Source organism: Globicephala melas, chromosome 13, assembly GCF_963455315.2.
Source record: "Globicephala melas chromosome 13, mGloMel1.2, whole genome shotgun sequence".
Classification (NCBI taxonomy): domain Eukaryota; kingdom Metazoa; phylum Chordata; class Mammalia; order Artiodactyla; family Delphinidae; genus Globicephala; species Globicephala melas.
Genome location: NC_083326.1, coordinates 70,499,273 through 70,511,302, shown reverse-complemented (window position 1 = coordinate 70,511,302; position 12,030 = coordinate 70,499,273). Strand labels below are relative to the sequence as shown.

At 52.7% G+C, this 12,030-nt stretch overlaps 1 protein-coding gene across 1 annotated transcript in view; it reads left to right on the top strand.

The window, feature by feature from the left end:
• Positions 1-12,030, top strand: part of MYO18B (myosin XVIIIB) — a 221,074-nt gene that overhangs the window by 61,778 nt on the left and 147,266 nt on the right. The window contains exons 17-19 of the mRNA XM_030859841.2: positions 4,744-4,903; positions 7,355-7,538; positions 8,334-8,556. Coding sequence (XP_030715701.2) covers positions 4,744-4,903; positions 7,355-7,538; positions 8,334-8,556 — 567 coding nt within the window. The remainder of the gene's footprint in view (positions 1-4,743; positions 4,904-7,354; positions 7,539-8,333; positions 8,557-12,030) is intronic.

Here is a 12,030-nt window from a genome sequence, read left to right as displayed (position 1 = left end):
TCACTAAAGGAATGAGGGTTGGCAGTGAAAATGGCCAGGGATTCAGCCCTGAGACGTTCCAAGGTCAAGGGGCCAGGGACAAAGCTTGTGTCCAGCAAAGGTGGCCGGGGAGGAGTGGCCGGGGCTGGAGGAGGGGAGTGGGAGGATGTGGCACTCTGGAAGCCGCAGGAGGAGGGACGGACCAACCGAGTTGAATGCTCCTGAAAGATCGAGTGAGGCATGGCTGAGGAGTTGCACTGACTTAGCCTGCGTGGAGGTCACTGACCACCCAGACAAGTACGACTCGAATGGGAGCGTTGCGGGTGACCGTCTGACTGGAGTGGCTTATGAGAAATTGGGAGGAAGAGTTGGAGAAAGACGTGTGACAGCTCTCAGTGCCGCTGGGCTGGGGCCTGTGTCCGGGATACACCGCCAGCACTCCTGCGCTGGATTTGCTGACAGCAGCAGAAACAGCAGTACCACCTGCTGGCTCCAGCCGCTCTCCCTGGACCGTGCCCAGAGCGTTAATACCCCAATGGCTCCTGGAGAGCTTGGGTCTGCGGCGACTTGCCCAGGGCCGACTCCTCCCCCAGGCAAGAGGGGCAGTGCCTGGGGCCCGTGGTACTCTTAGCGGCCCGTGAAAGTCTTTTGATTTCTGTTAAAAGTAGAAGAAAAGGGGCTTCCCTGGTGGCGCAGTGGTTGAGAGTCCGCCTGCCGATGCAGGGGACACTGGTTCGTGCCCCGGTCCGGGAACATCCCACATGCCGCAGAGCGGCTGGGCCTGTGAGCCATGGCCGCTGAGCCTGCGCGTCCGGAGCCCGTGCTCTGCAACGGGAGAGGCCACGGCAGTGAGAGGCCTGCGTACCGCAAAAAAAAAAAAAAAAAAGAAAAAATGAACGTTTAGGTTAAGTACATGTTATGGACTGAATTGTATTCCCCCTGCAAAAAAATTTACATATTGAATTCCTAACCCCTAGCACCCCGGAATGTGACTTTATATAGATACAGGGTCTTCAAAGAGGTAATAACGGTTAAATAAGGTCATTGAGGTGGGTCCTGATTTCATATGACTGGTCCTCAGGAGAAGAGATTAGGACACAGACATGCACAGAGGAAAGATGCAGGGAGAAGGCAGCCATCTCCAAGCCAAGGAGAGAGGCCTCAATGAAACCAGCCCTGCTGACGACCCCTTGATCTTGGGCTTCCAGCCTCCAGCCTCCAGCCTCCAGAAGTGTGGGAAAATTAACTTCTGTTGTTTAAGCCACCCAGTCTGTGGTACTTTGTTATGGCAGTTGTAGTAAGCTAATATAATACACTTATATATTACTAATATTAATCTATTTGCTTTTATACCAACAGTCGTGAAATGTAATTTTGTGTGTATGTATATGTATACACACACACAATACATATCTCTCTATATCTATATCTATATATATGGAAATAGAGCGAGGAAGGGGCTCATGAAAGCAAAGTGCCCGGGGCCCGGGGCAGTCATAGCGCAGCCCTGGACTGCCTCCGCCGGGGCTGCGGAGGGGGCCCTAGTGCTCCATGTGATGCTGCCAGCGGTCATCTCTGTTCCTGAAGGTCACCTCTGTTTTCTGAGGTACGTCCGCCTCTGCCAGCCAGTGAACGGGGATGGAGGGGCAGATGAAACTGCCATTTGTGGAGCCCTTAGTCTGAGCTGGGCATTGTGTGCTCCACCACGCCCCACCTCCCGGGGGCATCTGGGGCCTTGGAGAAGCCATGTGGCTGACCGGGGCCCCATAGGCACAGAGAACGGAGCTGGTGCTGCGCCCGGGAGGCCTCACTCAGAGAGCCAGCCAGACCCCTGACCCTTCTCCAGGTTATGAAAGGAGCCTCTGTCTGCAGGAGATGTCTCCAGGGTTCTGGAATGGTTTTTATTTTTCTGGGGGACAGTAGACCCACAGGAAGCCAGGAGGCAGGTCTGTTAAAAGCCCACCCAGGCTTTGGACCCCAGAGACCTGGGTTGCATCCCTGCTCCACTAGTTAGTTGCAATGAGTGTGAGTTCTGGGAAATCGCCTCCCTCTCCCGTCTGTAAGATGGTGATAACCCTGGGGGCCGGTGTGAGCACGGAGGAGCTTGTGTGCGCCTAGAAGCGTTTGTACATGCTCCCTCAGCTCCCTGCGCGAGGGCTCTCCTCAGAGGCCTCCCTGACCCCTGTCTGTAGCTGTCCCCTCTTCAGCCACATTGTCCCATCACAAGACGCCCTGCTTGTTTCCTTCGGGGCCCCTTTTGGGCTCTGCGACGTTTGGTGACCCGTTTGCTTGCTTCTCGTCAATCCCCCGACCACCCAGTACGCCCCGAGGGTGCGGGGTGCCCCTGTCTTGTTCTCTGCTGTCTCCCCAGTGCCTGGAGCATAGCAGGGCCCCCGTGGATACCTGCCATCTTCTCTTCCCCACCCCTCGCTTGCTCTGCTCCAGTCACACTGGTGATCCAGAATCGAATGAAATGGAGTTCTCGAATGGAATGTTTTCATCCTGATGTTTCAGCTAAAGACACAGAGAGTAGGGTCAGAAGTGGAAAGTGTCGTGTAGGGTGTGGCTGGGGCAGGACCCTCGGCCCCTGTCCTTTCCCTGCGAGGCCTGACCATGCCGGTCCCGGACACCCCGAGCAGGATGCTGCAAGGCTCTCGGTTCCCGGGGGAGAGATCTTGTCTGGACCGACTGAGATAGACACATTAACTCAGACATTTCAGTATTAAAAAAATATATATATATTTTGCCTCTAGGGCTTTCTGATTAGCTCTTATCATCGTCCCAACGTTTAATGGGAACGTTCACTCAAGCAGAACACATGGGGCTTTCTGGCTGACCCAGCTCGCTGTATGTTGTCTCTCACCTAAGGTGAATGCTGGGCGCCAGTGACGCTTACATCACAGACCAGAGCGAGGACTGAGTGATGGAGGGTGGCCAGGGCTTAGCACACATGAGCAGCCTTTCTTCACTCTGGGCCTCCTCCCCCTCCCCAGATGCCCTTGGGGTCATCATTCGAAGCAAACTCTGTGCTAGCTGCTGGACATCATGCTGAATGGACATGACCCCTGCCCTCACGTTGCTTCTGGTCCAGGGCAGGGAGGCAGCCTTGCAAACAGACACCTGCAGCGTTGCAGGGAGTCGGGGACGTATGTCCCAGGGCCGAGTGTCTGCTCTGTCCCTTGCTCTTCTCTCTCTCATTCTTTAATCTTTTGGCTGCACTGCGTGCCATGTGGGATCATAGTTCCCCAACCAGGGATTGAACCTGGGTCCCCTGCATTGGAAGCACGGAGTCTTAGCCACTGGACTGCCAGGGAAGTCCCTTGCTCTTCTCTCAATGGAAGGGCAGGGACTGCACGGCTCTGAAGGGCTCATGGGTCACTCTTGACGCAGTGATACTTCACTTAACCAGAAGTGTGCCTTTCTGGTAACTTTAATGATCCAGAACGTAGAGGAGGTCCAGGAAGTGAGCACAAAGGATTTCCAAGCAGCCAAACAGACGGCAGAATCCATGCCCCTTACTTAGCAGAACCTGAAGACTCTCGGACTTTGTTTATTTTGTGCAGAGTTCTAAGAAACGCAGGTCCTTCGTTTCTTAGCTCAGTGAAGTGTAGAGGAAGCAAACTAAGATTTAAGGGAGGCAGTCGAGATCCTGGATACATGTTGGCCCATTGACAATCACGGGATGAGAAAATGTAGGAAGATCATTCAGAGTAGATACGAGAACCGAGATGGTACTACACCTTCTGATAATAATTGGTCTGGAGCCATTACTCAGCCTGAGAGCATCACTGCAATGAGAGTGATATGAAAAATGATCAGGAATTCATTCATTCATCCATCCATTCATTCATTCCTTCCACAAGCACTTCCAGACTCCAGTCATGTGCCAGCCATGACGCTGGGCTCTGGGGACGTGAAGGTCAACCTTTTGTGATTCCAGAACATCAGCAAATGTTTCAATGCAGGAAATGGCAGCGATGCCCACTAAGTGCTGCTTCCTGAGAGACTGCTCTGGCGCCCCACCAAAGTACTCCACACCCCTTATCTCCTTCAGACCTTATGCCGCCCTGGGAGACATGTGTTATCTAATCCACATTTTGGAGAGGAGGAGACTGAGGCTCAGAAATGTAGGTGGCTTGGCCCCTGTCCCACTGTGATAAACGGTCAAGTCAGGATTGGAACACAGGTCTTCTCAACTCCAAGCCCATTTGTTTCTCCCGCTCTGTCCCTTGGAACCAGGTGTCTGCCAGCATCTCCCAAGTATATGCTGTGCATTCATTTGGTAGCTGGTATTCAAGACAATTTCAGGAGGTACACACACATATTTTCAAAATATTTAATAATTCGTATTTATTTCCACAAATATTAGAAAATAAATATGGCTGGCACACCAAATCTGCCGTATAATGCTTCTGTATAAATACATTTTACCGGTAAAAATGTGAGTCGATTGAAAGAAAACATTAAGTAAATGATAGCCCAGGTGATAACATGGATATGGTAAAAATCATGGAGATTGTGTGTGTGCTGATGGTAGTTGGGAAAAACAGGTATCCTGGGTTTAAGAAAGCAAGGAGGAACAGAATCGAGGTTGGATGTAATGCCCATAAATGCACAAAGCAGGGGAAATATGGGTGCCCGGAACTGGTAGCTTCAGCTAGGTTGGAACATATTAAAATGGGAAAAGCGTGTTCTCAGTGATGCCAAGTGATGACAGAGTGTCCCCACCAGGTCCCAAGACTCATGCCCTATATCTGCTTTCAGGGACCTCTGCCCTCCGGACCTGTGAGCAGCCCCTGCAGTGCGAGATCGCCCACCAGCTGGGACACGACCCCGTGCGCTATGACCTCACGGGCTGGCTCCACAGGGCCAAGCCTAATCTTTCGGCCCTGGACGCCCCCCAGATCCTGCAGCAGTCGAAGAGGTGAGCCTGGCCAGGGCTTGGGATGGGCTGGGGCATTCGAGGTGCTGGGGCCGTGAAGTCACAGCAACGCAGTGATGGAGAGCAGTACAGGAACCCCTCCCTAATGTCGCAAAGACCCGGACTCAAATAGGAGCAGTTCAGTGTCTCCCAGGGCCAGCCTGAGTCCAGCTGAGGAGAAAAGCTGGCCTTCTGGGGAAGTGGAACAAAAGCTAGGAAGCTGTGACTTCTTATTTTGGCTTCTGGCCTTTCATCAAGTATCTGGTAGATGATGTGACTGGAAGGACTTCTATGGACATCTTCAAACTAGGGGGTCGTAAAACCAAAGTGATAATGTTTTGTAGCATTAAAAAAAGCTCACTGCATTTCTTGACTGCTCTGCTCAGAAGTGCTAGCAGAGGGCTGCTTTGACTTCAAAGAGCTATTGGGAAATGCTTGTTGTGTGTGTGTGTGTGTGTGTGTGTGTGCGCGTGTGCGTGTGTGCACGCGCGCGAGTGAAGCTCAGACCACAACATTTACTAACCGCCTGCTATGCACCTGGCATCAGGGTGAATGCTTTATAAGCATTTTTAAAATTCTTACAACAACTGTATCCCTGGGCCCATTTTATAGATGAGAAAATTGAGGCCCCAGGAGGCCAAGTGGTTCGCCTTTGATCACATAGCAAAAGAAAAAAGTGGCAGAGCCGGGATACGATTTGGGTCTAGGTGGTCAGAGTTGTTTGGAAAGCCTGTGTCTGGGGGGACTCAGGGGCGCACAGCTCCTGGAGAGAGATCAAGTCAGGGGATGGGGCAGAAGGAAGGGTAAAGAGCACATGGAGGGCTGTGTGGGGAGCCAGCAGACCTGGGTCAAGTCCCATCCCTGCCCCGTGTCACCTGGGTGACTGTGGGCAGTCCCTTTCCCTCCTCTGGGTTTCTCGCTTTTTCCATCATGACATAAGGGTTTGTCGGGCAAGGCCACAGCTCTGGAGTCAGGCAAATGTACAAATGCTGCTTTTCCCTTTTTCAAACTGCGTGAGCTGGGTCACAGTTTCACAATCTGAGAAATGGGAATGATGCCGCCAAGCTTACACGTGTGCTGTCAAGCTTTGGTGATGTAACGTAACAGATGGCTTGTTAAGGAGCCTGGTTCATAGCTGGCCCTCAGCACACGTCTTGTGGCCTTGTAAATTTCCCTTCTGCTCTAAAATCCCATGGCTCACGCTGAGTGAGGGGTGTAGGGTTAGGGAAGGGCGGCACACCTTGGTTGATCAGATGGCCTGGTGAGTGGGGGACGTTCTGGGGAAAAGGAGCAGTGTGTGCTTGGAGGTGAGAGAGCACGGCAGGTTGGAGGTAAATCCCAGCAGGGTGTCTTGCAGGCTTGAGAGCCAAGCGTTGGTGATTTTGAGAGCAAACGGTGCTTTTTCTTAGCATGCGGTTCTGCAGCCAAGGTCGCTGATGCACCAGAACTGCTGGTGTCGCTTTCTCATTCCTGGGCCCATCTAGTCTCTCAGGTGGGGCTTCCCAGGAGGTTCTCATGCCCACTCAGCTTTCGCTTTATATATACGGAGTGGAGGTCCAAAGAGGACACGTGACTGCCCAAGGCACAAAGTGAATTGGAGACCAGAAGTCAGGTCTCCCAACCCCACAGTTGGGGCAGTCCTCGTGCAGGGGTCAGGGCTGTGGGCCCGACCTTCTCTCCCTGTACCAGGGCTTGGTGCCGACATCCTTCGCTCTCAGGGCTGCTGCTTCCAGGGGCTTCACGCCCCCCACTGCTCCCTCCCCAGATTTTTATTTCAGCGTGAGTGTATTCAAGCCATGTTAGGCTGTGCGCTCTGCCATGCAGCTAACCTCTCTCAGCACCCTTGGTGCAGCTGGCAAGACTCATTTCCTTAATATTGGACAGTCGGGTAGGCGTAGAGTCGGGTGGATAATGGGTCTTGAGGGCTGGGACCGGGGTAGGGCCCAGACTTGCAGGGAGCGATGGAAGGTGCCCGCAGGTGTCCACTGGAGGGGATGGGCTGGTGCAACCAGAGAGGCACGGGTCCTCCTCTGGGCCCCCGCTTCCTCCTAGGGCGCAGTAGGGTCTGCCTGGCGCTCAGGCTGTCTGTTCGACAACAAGCACAGTAAGCACCTGCTGTGTACTGGACCTGTTCTCGGGATAACCGAGATGATTTTGCCTCTAAGGAAGTGCAGGCGGGGTAGAATTCCTGCAGGTACATAGGTGACGGAAATGTCCAGTAGAAGGAAAGCTGCTCTGAGGTCAGGGGAGGGAGAGAGGCATGGAGGAAGGGGCTGACATTTGTCACCGAGCAAAGGCTTGTGTGGCAGAAGGGACCATGAACAGAGTAGGCAGTTAGGGTATGATTCGAGGGGAGGGTTCAGGAGGCAGATTAGCAGGAGGCAAGGGGGGTCCCCTTTGCTCCACCCTGTGAGCCCCCTGAAGCACCTCTCTCTTTCCCCTCCTACCTGCCAGGGAGGAGCTGAGGGGCCTGTTCCAGTCCCGGGCCAAGCTGTCCCCTGTGTGCCGGGCCGTGGCCGGCCTGGAGGGCACCTCCCAGCAGGCCCAGCAGAGGAGCAGCACGGTGAGGAGGGCGTTTGCCAGCAGCTTGGCCGCGGTGAAGAGGAAGGCCCCGTGCTCCCAGATCAAGCTTCAGATGGTGAGTGGGGGCCCTGTCCCCGTGGAGTCGTGGCCTCACTGCCCGCCTCCAGGGTGGCTTACCCACCCACATCATCTCTGAGCTCCCCAGCGAGCCTGAAGGGGCGGGCAACGCCCACGTTTCACCAAGGAAGAGACCGAGGCTCAGGGAAGCAAGGAAATTTGGTGGAAAGTGATCCGTCCCAGTCTGAGGCCAAAGCCTCAGCTCCTTGGTTTAACTTAAGCCGCTTCAGGAAGTTTGCAGGAACCGCAGTTGCCCTCCTGACCAAGGTGACAAATGTCACAGCCAGACCAGCCCCGCCTGCCTTCCTCACCTCGCAGGCCTGCATGTTTACCTCTAGGCTCTCCGTAGGGGAGGTGGCAGGATCCAGCACTGGCTGTAAAGATGTCACCTGGACACCTTGATCCAAAAACAAGTGGTCAGGCTGAGCTCAGGAGGGTGGGATGTGGGAAGGATTGGTTTGAAGAAATGACTCATAGCATATTATACTGGAAAAGCCCACAGACCAGGTCCTGGGTTCTAGTCTTCCTTTTCGGCGAGTGGTCCATGCAGCCTTAGGCCGCTCGCTTGTCCTCTCCATGTCCCAATTTCTCCATCTGTTATAATAAGGGTTGTTATAAAGGTCCTTTATTTCTCATTAGTACAAATCAGGCCATGGATAGGAGGTCCTTGGTGTAGGACATAGGGCCCCCACAGAGATGCCCAGGTCAGACTGCATATACATTTGGGGAATGTTCAGACCCCTGTCTGTCTCACCCTGGCCCTGACCACAGCCCCGTCTCCTCTCTGTCCTAGGATGCATTGATCAGCGTGATCAGACGGTCTCAGTTACACTTCATCCACTGCCTGGTGCCGAGCCCAGTGGTGGAGAGCAGAGGCGGGCAGGGGTCTCTGACTCCACCGCAGCCTGGTAGAGACAAGCCCGGGGCAGGCGGGTCCCTGCCCTTGGACATCCCGGCACTGAGGGTGCAGCTTGCAGGGTCCTACATCCTGGAGGCGCTGCGCCTGCACAGGGCAGGTAAGAGTCAGCCTGGGAGCGAGCACCTTGTCTCTGACTCCTGGGACACGCTCCTGGACCAGTGACAGCCGAGGGACAGGAGCATCAGCTGTGTGCCAGGAGCTTTCCATGCAGCATCCCGTCGAAACTGCCCAGCAGCCCTGTGAGGGGGGAACTATGATTACCCCATTTTACAGATGAAGAAACTGAGGCTCAGAGAGGAGAAGGGACTTGCTTAGGGTCACACAGCGGGATGCGGCAGAGCCTAGGTTTATGCGGAGGTCTCTTTGAGTCCAAAGCCCATCTTATTTCCTGACTTAGTTGTGAACTCCTGGAAGGCCACGGGTGTGTCTTACTCATCTTCCTTTCAACAACAAACATCTCAGGGGCATTTGCCTTGGAGTAGAGGGTGAAATTTCCACAACGATTAATATTTGGTCTTCAAGACATTCAGCCTGGTTTGGGAGATCCGTGTGGAAACAAGCTTGGTCCATGATGGGACCAGGGCATGTGTCACATGGGGATGCCCAGAGGAGGAAGCAGGGAGACTGGAAAGACCTCCTGGAGGAGATAACGTCTTATTTGAGTCTTGGAAAGAAGCAGGTAGCTCACCTCTGGCTGGTGCAGGGAGAGGAAGAGCTTGGCTGAGGGATCACCGTATGCAAAGGCAGGGAGGCATGGAGGAGCCTTGGTTTTCAGGGAATCGGGTTCAGAATGAGTGGGGGTTTGTGGGAGATGAGGGGCGGATCCACCAGGAGACACAGCCTGTGAATGCTATCTTTGGAAGTTTGGCTTTCCCAGGTCCAGCTGAGGAGGTGATGGAGTGATAGGGGAATAAGGGGTTTCAGCCAAAGGAACGAAGTGTCAGGCCTGTATTCGAGAAAGCAAGCATGCACCAGGGTTCCCCCATTAGCTCATCTTATGAGTTGAGTTTGATCTGAAATTTTCCCATTCTCTTCTGCCTCTGAGACCCCATAGGCCACCCCTTGGATTCCCCTCCCAGCCAGAAACAGCTCAGGCGAAGTCAGCGGATGGGGCGGCAGGGCTGGCGGGGAGTCTGGGTGGGCACCCATTTGTTTAATATTCCTGTGGTCACTGACGCCTCAGCTTGTGGTCACTGCCCCCGTGTCCTCCCACCACGTTAATACGGAACCCTGGGCGTGAGGTAGTTGACGGAGAAGCCGGGAGCAGCTGGAAGCAAAGATGAGCCCCTTGCTCCCTTCAGCATCACATTGATTTTCCCACCGGTCCACGCAACCACAGGCACAAGAAGACAGATACTGTTGCACGAGAAGAGCGAGGTGGTCACAGCCCGTGGCTGATCGACTGTGCCCCGCCGGCCGGAGGCATCCTGGCCCGTGGGTTAGAGTCCCTGCGTGCAGGCATGGGTCAGCGTTCCCTTCCTCCCTGCGGGTCCGCCCTCTGCGTTCTCAGTGCCGCCCGACTTGGAGGGAGCTTCCAGCTCAGTGAAGGGTTGAAGTCTTGTGGTATAACTTCCCAAATTTCTGTCTCCCAGACCTGGTTCATTTCCTCATTGTTTTCTTGTTGTTTTTTTTAAATTAATTTATTTCTGGCTGCATTGGGTCTTCATTGCTGTGCAGGCTTTCTCTAGTTGTGGCGAGCGGGGGCTACTCTTCGTTGCGGTGCACGGGCTTCTCATTGCGGTGGCTTCTCTTGTTGTGGAGCACAGGCTCTAGGCACGTGGGCTCAGTAGTTGTGGCTCACGGGCTCTAGAGCGCAGGCTCTGTAGTTGTGGCGCACGGGCTTAGTTGCTCCGCGGCATGTGGGATCTTCCCGGACCAGGGCTCACCCCATGTCCCCTGCATTGGCAGGTGGATTCTTAACCACTGCGCCACCAGGGGAGTCCTCCTCATTGTTTTCTGCTCTGAGTCACTTCTGTCTCACACCATACAAGCAGTATTTACAAGCATACAAAGATCCATACACATGTGTCACATATTTATGATTTGGAATCTGTGCACATGTAACGTATGCACGAGCAGATGTTGTTTTATTGTGCTTTGCTTTATCGCGCTTCACAGAGAGTGCACTTTTTTACAAATCAAAGGTTTGTGGTAACCCTGTGTCAAGCCAGTCTGTTGTCACCGCTTTTTCCTACAGCATTTGCTCACTTTGTGTCACATTTTGGTAATTCTTGCAATGTTTCCAACCCACCACCAGCAAAAATTTACAACTCGCTGAGGGCTGAGATGACGGTTACGTTTTTTAGTAATAAAGTATTTTTTTAAATTATTAATTTATTTTTATAAAAACACAGAATTATAGTGTATCAATTTACTTATTTAATTAATACCCTTTAGTAAAAATAATTATAAAATTCAACAGGAAAATACTAGTAATAAAGTATTTTTTAATTAAAGTATGTACATTGTTTTTTAGATGTAGTGGTATTGCATGCTTAATAGAATAGTCTAGGGACTTCCCTGGTGGTGCAGTGGGTAAAACTCCACGCTCCCAGTGCAGGGGGCCCGGGTTTGATCCTGGGTCAGGGAACTAGATCCTGCGCGCATGCCGCAACTAAGAGTTCGCATGCCGCAACAAAGATCCCGTGTGCTGCAACTAAGACCCGGCGCAGCCAAAATAAATAGATAAATAAATATTAAAAAAAGATGAGTTTAACATTGAAAAAAAGGAATATGGTATAGTCTAAAGATAACTTTTATACGTACTGGGAAACCAGAAAGTTTTGGGGATGCTTTATTGCGATGTTTGATTTGCTGCAGTGGTCTGGAACTGAACCCGCAACATGTCAGGTGTGCCTGAATTCATACACACATGCACGCATGATGCATACATACATATGCTGTTTCTCAGGTACCTACGATGTGCTGGGCACTGCGGTTACGCACACTAATTGATGTTGTTCTCACAGAGCCCTTAGCACAATGCCTGGAGGAGAGTAAATGCCCAGCAAACGTTACATATGGGGCAGACTGGTGGGCACAGGTCGGACTCTGGAGCCCGTTGGCCTGGGCTTGACTGTGGCTGACACTGGCAGGTCCCTAGATCGTGCCTGCCTTTTATCTCCTGTGATAGCTCAGGTCTCAGAGAGCTGTCGAGTGGGTTGATGAATTAATAAGGGAATAACAGAAAAGTGCCTGGACCTGGGAAAGTGCTCAAAACACATTAGCCTCCTTTATTGGGTTAACCAGAAAGTTCGTTGGGGGTGGCACAGCAAAACCCGAGCGAACTTTTTGGCCAGCCCAATATTACAGTCATTATTGGATTTAATCCTCATCGTGACTGTGTGACAGGAGATCTTATTACTCTCATCTGACAAGTGAAGAACTTGAATCTCAAAGAAATAGGGGCATTTGTCGCTGGTCAGAGGGCTAATCAGGGCAGATGTGAGATACGAACCCAAGTAAGTCTGACTCAAAAGGACAGGCCTGTAACCTCCCAGCCTCCAGGTCTCTGTGCGGTTAGCATCCTTCCAACCTGGCCTGAAACCCTCCTCTTCCCCCAGGAAGGCTT